This window comes from Chamaea fasciata, unplaced genomic scaffold (assembly GCF_029207755.1).
Source record: "Chamaea fasciata isolate MVZ Bird 193981 ecotype frontalis unplaced genomic scaffold, bChaFas1.0.hap1 SCAF_11, whole genome shotgun sequence".
Classification (NCBI taxonomy): Eukaryota; Metazoa; Chordata; class Aves; order Passeriformes; family Sylviidae; genus Chamaea; species Chamaea fasciata.
The window spans coordinates 10874659-10883161 of record NW_027094096.1 but is presented as its reverse complement, the minus strand read 5'-3'; the positions used below and the strand labels follow the sequence as shown (position 1 = coordinate 10883161).

Genomic DNA, 8503 nt, shown 5'->3' with positions numbered 1-8503 from the left:
GGGCATGATGTTCTGTGGTGTGAAATTGCCCTTTGGCCAGTTCAGGGCACCTGTCCCAGCCTTGCTCCCTCTCAGCTTTCAGTCCATCTCCTCATCGGCAGACCATGGGACACTGAAAGGTCCTTGACTTAGAGTAAACACCACTGACAGAACCTGACCATCAGTGTGTTAGCAAAATCAAGTATCAGTCAGCAATATAAATTCTCATACTGAGTCCAGAACAGCCCTGAAGCAGCTGATAAGAAGAAAAACCCCAGCTCATCACAGCATCCTATGTAGGAATATATCTAGGAACAAAGCTGGTGTGCAGAGAATCAGTTGGGTATTTACACTCAAGTTCTAAACTTGGAGTGTGGTCCAGATCAGAGAGAGCAAGTGTCTTTCTGAGGACACTCTACACCCTGTGTTTTAATCAGATAACACTTTTTTGTTTGGTTTTTTTTTTTGTGTTTGTTTGTTGTTGGTTTTTTTTTTGTATGCACAGGTAGTGGACAAGATCATTAGCACTGGAAAGGGAAAAAAAAACCAACATGGAAATGGGTCTTTTATTTAGTCAAAATATTTTTATTTGGCTGTATTTAGCAGAATACAGCCCCCCATTGTTTGCTCATTATTCCCGATTTCTCATGTGTCCATTCTTTCAGTACAATATATTAACAGCTTGCACCTCACCAGCACTTTCCAGTTAAGGCTCCCAAATCATTTACAAACATCAGTTAACTAATTCTCACAACAATCATTAGCAGTAGGGAACTAAAATGATCTGCAGCTGCAGTGAGAAGATAACATCAACTTTTTCCAAGTTTTTCTTTCATTTCCAGTGTCTAGTTTGTATTATGCCAGGCTCGACAAACACGTGTCCTTGTAGTTGTATTTCATGCTTTGAGAGAAAGACTCAGTTTGAGCACTCAAAATCTAGAGCTATTCATCAACATCTTTCTTTAATAACTTTTGAAGGCCACACAAAAAGTGAGCAGCAGAGTCCAAAACCGGGAACAAAGCACAACTTCCAGTTATATGCTATACTTGAGACATAATTCTCTGTAACTTACCTTTGGACTTTAAAGCCACAATCCATTCTCTTCTCCTTACACATTATTCTCTACTGGACACATTTCCAGCAGACTTCAGCCTCAGGTACTCACATTTGCATTTTAATAGCAAGTTTTACATGAGAGTCTCCACAGTCACCGATTCTATGTTGTTACAATGCCTTTGGATGACTGCAATGAGCCTTAATGAAAAAAAGAAACCACTAGCACCCCAACCTACCAAGCAACAGGTGTGGTCTTTATCTTTGAGTATTTAAAGAAAACTTCAGAGTTGATGGAAAAGTCTAGTATGTGATTGTTTTAAAGAAGATAACCTCAATCCCAGGCTTGATTCAAATGGAAGACTAAATATTAACTTGACATTAATACTTCTTATCAGTAGTGCATCTGCAAAGAAATTCTTCATAAACCCCTGTAAATTCACAATTATGCCTTGCAAAGAGAATTACTATGACTGTTCAAGCAAACAGTAATTTTAAAATATCCATTCAGTTCATGTAAATGGTATCTTCATGTTAGCTCCATCGTAAGAAAGGGGCATGGAACACAGACAAAACCTTTTCTTAGGTTAACACTGAAATTCAAACAGTCTGACAAACACAATGCAAGTATTTTAACAGAAACAATATAAAATTTCACTGGCTTATAAAAATATCTAAATGAGAAATCCTGGTTATTTCACTGAATTGCTAGACCCTACATTTAAAATGGTGCATTTACAGAACTATTCAGATGAATTAGGCTTCTTTGGTAACACTAAATACTGAAATTCTGATAAATTGTGCAAGTATTAAAAATTATTAACATTTTAAATGTCAACATTACAATTTTAAATAGCCTTGCAAGTGCAATGTTATAAATATTAAAAAACCTCAGAGCTACAATTTTATATAATTTATATGAGCAAATGAAAGTGCTTTTCAAGTATTTATGTTCATTTAAAGTTGGATTCTCTTGTATATAAGTCAGTGCTTAGATGGTACAATTTAAATATCAGTCTTTTTAAAATTCTGGATGCATACATTTATCTGGATGGAATAAGTGGTTTCATTTGCAGATATGTGTGCTAAATATTTAAATACAGAATACAATTTGTGATAAATATTTAAATATGAAATACTGTAAAATGGAAATATTGATTTTGTTATATCAAAATGGGTGTGTGATAACCTGATAATGTCATGGGAGCCCTTGAGCCATACAGTGATTGTTAATTCTAACAAAATCCAAAATTACATGGTAAATAGTTTTTTCTTCAGGAGAGGTGAAAGCATGTGATCATAACAGAGGCCCAATACTGCCAACTTTGAAGAACTCAAAGACCACATGATCCGTGTCAAAAGCCATGGAATCTAATGAAAACCTTCCAGCACTTTCTTTAGTCAGCCCTTAGCCACAGTCACCGTGGAGCACACAGCCAGCACCTGTCACCACTGTCCTGCCTGCCCAGTGCCTGCTGTCGCCCCCTCTCTGGCCAATCAAGCACCATTATGGCCACAGTGATACAAAAAGCTTTGTACTCCTGGTTGCCAGCCAGAGGAAGGGTGAGGCACGTGGGAGATACTTGTTTATTAGACAAGAAAACCAAACCAAACAACTCTTAATGAATCATTATATAGTTAAAAGTGCACTGAAAAGACTTCCTATTGAACCCTATCTCTCTTAAGTGCCAGACTGCCATCTTAAATGATATCCACTTGGAACACTGAACATATGTAACTGATACAGGAGCATTTATAGCTTGTCTTGCCATTTGAAAAGCACATGACACAAGGCAGCATTAACATCCTTCATTAAAGATCTGGTGATGCTGTAGATTTATGGTGAAGATGCAGCTCAGAAATGACAAGGTTCAGCAGATGCCCCTGCAGATGCCATTATAAGCTTCCTCCAACAAAGTGCTTTGTCATTTGCCAAAGACAAAAGTCAAACTGTTGCCCTACCTCACCACAGTGCTGCACTGGCAATTTATAATTTTCTTTCCAGATGCAGCTGGACTTAATAAATTATAGCTCTTCAGCCTTAGGCAATTCTTTGTAATAAATCAAGAGTTTCATGTTCTGTGAAGAGTGGCCACTGTTTAGATTGGTCTCTTCATGCAAACCTGACAACGACTGATGATATTTTCTAGTTGTCCTGCTTTCAAAGTCTGTGGCACAGGTCTCCTAGAAGAAAAAACCCAAAACATTCAATTTTTTTTTTCTTTAAAAAACAGGGAGACACAATATGGGTGACTTTCGATATGGAATTACTGACAGCAACCTTGAAATTCTTGGCTTAAACATCTGTGTGCTAGAGAATGACATTGCACCTAACAAAGAGGGGTTCCTAACCTGAAGGGAATTACAAGGAAGCCCCCACAGGTTTTGCAGGCATTTACTGTCTCCTCAGGCACTAGGATGCAGGGGAAGTACAGTGTACCTGAACATTCTTCTTGGATTTAATGATGCCAACCAGAAACTGTAGGAATTTGTGTAGTAGTTGCACGTCCCCCGGCCATGGCACTCTATGAATGGGACGGCCCGAAATTCTTCCAGACAAGATCCAGGAGATGCCAATGCTTGGCCAGAAGCTTCTGAGCCAGCACTTGTGTACTGTAACAACCAAAACATTTTGATGAGAACTTGTCCATCAGCTTTTAGTAAACTGCAGGCAAGAAAAAACAAACCCTCTTTCTAAAACATATCATATGTTCTGTGGTACACCTTGGACAAAATAAAATGAATGCAGATTCATTTGATAAAGCTTCAAATGAAGCACAGAAGCCTTCTGAAAATTCAAGGAGTTATGGCATTTCTTAGGTCCCTGCAAAGGCTTTTTTCAGGTCGATGAAATGCATGAGACTAACCAGTACAAAGACTAGAAAGCTGCCTTCTGTCCAGTTGAGTGCAACAGTAACTACCTTAAAAATACACCAGATTTGTGGGGGTGTGTGTTCATATTTGTGTTGCATTGATCACTTCTCCAAACACAAAAAGTAGAAAGGGCATTTTAAAAATAACTTCCTGGCATGGAAGCTGGTCACTTATTTCTACAGTTTTGTGTTCAGGACCAGTTTAACCACTCCACTCCCCAAACCTGTTTTCTAGATCTTAGCATAACATGTGAAAGTGAATGCTTGCAGCTACTTTTGTCAGACTGAAGTCCTTTAGGACTTCTCCCATCTTTTTTGCTTTTCCTCCTGCCACCTATTTTTGTGAAAAGATCAGAATAGCTGTTTCTATGCATCTGGAATTGAATAGGAATTAATAGAATTATTTTCTACTTTTTGGCAGAGGCAAAAAAAAAAAAAGATAAAAAGAATTTAACAGATATTAAGAAACAAATGAGCCATGAACAGGTGAAAACATCAATGAAAATGAGAGGACATAAAATGGATAATTCAAGTTGTTATATTCTTACCATAACAAAGGAAAAACCCTTCCAGAGAGACATCCAGCCATCTGGGCATGCAGGAACTACAGTTGTTTGGCTGTGAACTGCTATTACCATTGCAGCTCCTTCACAGACAACACACCTGTGAAGGAAAGCACATTCAGTGCAGACATGAGGGAAAACATGAAAGCAGAACAAACTTCTACCTTCTAGGATGGTAGCTACCTCAAAGCATAGCACACCTTGCTATAAATGCTACTACTCACGCAGATTTCTGTGTTTAATGAGGAGCAAGTAAATTGAAGGTAACCCATATACCTTACCTTGCAATTACTTTGCAATCTCTGCTAGTAACACCAGACTAGGGAAGTAATTCCAGAACATCTGAGCTTCTTAATTTTGCCTTTAACGAAGTTTAAAGAATTTGCCTTTAATGAGCAAAATTTTACCTTTTTTCCATGCTCACTACTTTATGTTGTTCTGGTTTAGTTCAAAGTTCTGTACTTCTGTACCTTTATTTGCTAAGATTCGAAAAAGTAATCTTTATTTCCTAAATGAGGAAACTGAAGCTGAGCTACTGGATTGCAACCACTGGGTAGGGCAGGACAGAAGATGAGTGCAAAGGCTGCCTTCCCACCTTGGATTTTGCTGCTCTAGAACTCTTTCATGCTTTTGGAACTTTCAAGTTGCTCTTCATCCTTCTTAGCTATTCTAGCTATTCTAAGCAACTAGAAAGGGCCACACTTGCAGAAGGGTGTTTCATAGCTGAGAATCTTCAGCTCAGTTTACAATGTTCTTCACCAACTACAGTAAATATATCATCCAGAACTGGAAGCAGAACTTGATTTGTGCCATAATTCTAAATAATGAACCTGTTTTTACTTAATTTTAGTCTGTCTCTAATATCCATAATAATAGGGCCTTAAGAAAACAATCCCTGCAATCAGTAGGACAGTGTGCCATTTTCTTATGTTGGGTCTGCAGCAAAAGGCCCTGTGGTGGGACCCCAGCTTTATTCTAACTTTTCCTGAAAGTATCACTGAATATTTGACATACTTAGGTGAGTAATCAAAAACCAAGCTGTTGAAGTCAGTGCTTGTACTGGCTGAGACATGCAGGTCTTGCCTAGGATTTGCCACCTAAAACAATTTATGATGTCTCTGTAGTTCCAGGGCAGAAGAGGTAAAATTCTAAACCTCTTACCTGCTTATCTGGGACTCTAGTGCCCTGCCAGAAAGGGGTGCCATGTCTGGTGGCATCACCACTGCAGTGGACAGCCAGTAGGAGTAGTCATTGCGAGAAGCAAAGCTACAAACATCATTGGGGCTACAGAACAAGAATGGCATGGTGCTGAACCTCTGCAAGCAGCTACCAGCTGTTCCTAGAAGACAAAAGAGGAGAGGTTTGTGACAGATAGGAGATTAAATTTAGTGCAGTGACCAGAAGAGACACATGATGGCACCCAATCTACTATAGGAAGAATTAAAACAGTTGGTAACTGTAAGAAGTATCTGTACAGTAAAATTATCTGAAAGCAAAATGCTTCTGGTTTATACAAATATATCTATATAATAAACAAGGGCTAAGAACAAAATGTGTTAAAATAATACAATCTTCTTGAATGGTATCAGTCCTTGACACAGTGGCAGGGATTCAGCTGCTTAAACGAAAGTTTCTGGTGACATTGTTCACACCCTAAAGCATCCCACTAAGGCTCCAAAATCCACAAGATTCTCCTTCTCATCCTGTGGTGTTACCGTCAGCCCTGCTCAAATGTTGTGAAGGTTTATACCAGACATCTGTCCGTAAGTAACTGAACTCCTCCTCAAAAACCTCTAGGGATATCAACAAGGGAATACATGAGTGCAGGAAAGAAAGGTGCCTTTTAAAACGGAATGATTTAAATGATTCCTGAATTGACTCCAGGCCACTCTGGAGATGGGTGGTTGAGACCAATATTTATCTCAGACACTTACTGTAAATTTGGTTTCATGACAGCTTAGAATTACTGGACTCTAAGAAAAGAATCTGAAATTTGTTACCAATACAGTACCAAGATCTTGTCCATGTGCTCGTTCATTTCCTTGAACAAAAAGCAGTGAATAGCCAACATAGATTTGGGACGTCCCATGTGGGCACGAAGGAATCTTCGTTGTCTGACTATGCCGGGTAAAGATAAATCCTTTTCTTGTTGGACCAGCAATGACAGTACCTGGTGTTCCAGGTAAACCCTGCAGACCTGGAAAGCCAATCAATCCAGGTTGTCCTGTGAAGGGGAAATAAATATGTCTGCAAATACTATTTTTTTAAAATTTTTATTTATTTTAAATTATTGAAACTGCATGAAAACTAACAAAAAACCTGCCAATAACAAGACACAACTTAAAAATTGGTCATATTTGTTGCAGGTGTAGGAACTCCTTCAGACCTAGCTCAGGCAGCTTTACATTGCATAGCTTAATGGAATAGTGAGATATTTTAAAAAAACATGGTCATTTTTACAAAAAAAAGCTAAAAGTAAAAACATTTTGTGATGCCTAAATAAAAACATTTAGTTCTATTTTGATGTAATAATAAAACATCCTGGGTACCTAGGGATTTCAATTGACTAAACAGAAGTGAGTAATAACAGAAGAGCACAGTCAAGGCATATTTCTGTAAATTATTATTTCAGTTGTGAACATGTATTTGCTAAAAGCTAAGAATGTACTTACATGTGTCCCTAAAGCTACTGTGAATGTTCTGTAAATTACAGAATCTCAATACATGTAAGAGGAAGGATTTACAGAAATCAGCAGTGCAGTTTATCTGTAAATTCAATAGTACCAGTCAAACAGATTATTCTGCTTTCCTGTACCTCTTTGTCCTGGAAATCCCCTGTCTCCTTTTGGACCAGGCAATCCTGGATGACCTGGATGACCAAAACGTCCTGGTAGACCTTTAACTCCTTTAGGTCCTAAATTGCAATCAACAAAAAAACTCAGAGGCATATAGCAGTACTTATTCTAGATTTTAATAACTGGTAAAGAATAAAGTTAAAATCCCCGCATAAATCTAGCTGTGTGAGAATAAAAGCACGAACATATTAAGTTTTCAAACTATCTATAGTACTACTTCATCATCTTTCCTATCAGGAAGATTTCAAGGAAATATTGAATGTACTGCAGAAAAATGTCTTGAGCAGGCCTGCCCCCTGAAGAGCTCCCTGCTTGGGTGCAAAGCTGTGATACTGGGAAGAGTGGCAGATACCCACTGCATATCCACCCAACCTCCTTCCTTCCCCATTCCTCACAGCTGTGACAGGCTTCACTTCTGGTGCCAATGGAGAAGAAGCCAGCCTGTCCTTTCTTTCCCACCCCCAGACCAGGACAGACACAGTCACACTGAAGCACATCTAGAATTACTTCTATTACAGGTGGTAATTCCCTCCTCCCTACATATGAAGGTGAAATGTTGTATGAAAATGGGGATTGTTTTCATCCTATATTCCTTTGGCTTATGTTGAAGGATGTACTCACTGACTCACTGCAAGGGTGGAGGGCAGATGGAATGGGAGAGTTTATAAATATTAGGGTGATAACAAGGTACAAAGAGCCATTTTTAAATATGGTGATTTTTTTAAAAAGACATGTTAATTTTCAATGCAGAAGTTTTTCCACCAAACGAAAATGTTCTACTAAGCAGTACACACAGATGTGCATAGAGGTAAAAACATAAATCACCTTGTGGTCCAGGAATCCCTTGAATTCCTTGATCACCTGGTGTACCTGGGATTCCTGGCAGTCCTGGAGGACCCTTGTTTCCTGGGATGGAGAATATTTTTCCAGAGACTCCAGGTGGGCCTAGAAGCAAAAATATAATGAAGATTTTGACTTTGCTTGACATTAAGAGAAAGCAAACAAACTACAAAACAAACTAAATAAATCAACCTAAGTCAGCTGGTATTGGAAGGAGAAGGGTTGGTTACCATGCTGGCCCTTTGGTCCCCTTGGCCCTTCTGCACCTTGTGGTCCTGGGGGTCCTTGATTACCCTTTTCTCCTAAAAGAGAAGATTGAAGATACATTGTCTGGTTTAA

At 38.7% G+C, this 8503-nt stretch overlaps 1 protein-coding gene across 1 annotated transcript in view; it reads right to left on the bottom strand.

Moving 5' to 3' along the window:
* Positions 1-514: 514 nt before the first annotated feature.
* COL4A3 (collagen type IV alpha 3 chain) overlaps positions 515-8503 on the bottom strand; it is a 56744-nt gene continuing 48755 nt past the window's right edge. The window contains exons 45-52 of the mRNA XM_066193192.1: positions 8395-8466; positions 8150-8269; positions 7285-7383; positions 6481-6693; positions 5631-5808; positions 4455-4569; positions 3474-3646; positions 515-3217 (exon numbers count right to left, since the gene is read on the bottom strand). Of these exons, the coding sequence (XP_066049289.1) occupies positions 3133-3217; positions 3474-3646; positions 4455-4569; positions 5631-5808; positions 6481-6693; positions 7285-7383; positions 8150-8269; positions 8395-8466 (1055 nt within the window). The 3' untranslated portion in view covers positions 515-3132. The remainder of the gene's footprint in view (positions 3218-3473; positions 3647-4454; positions 4570-5630; positions 5809-6480; positions 6694-7284; positions 7384-8149; positions 8270-8394; positions 8467-8503) is intronic.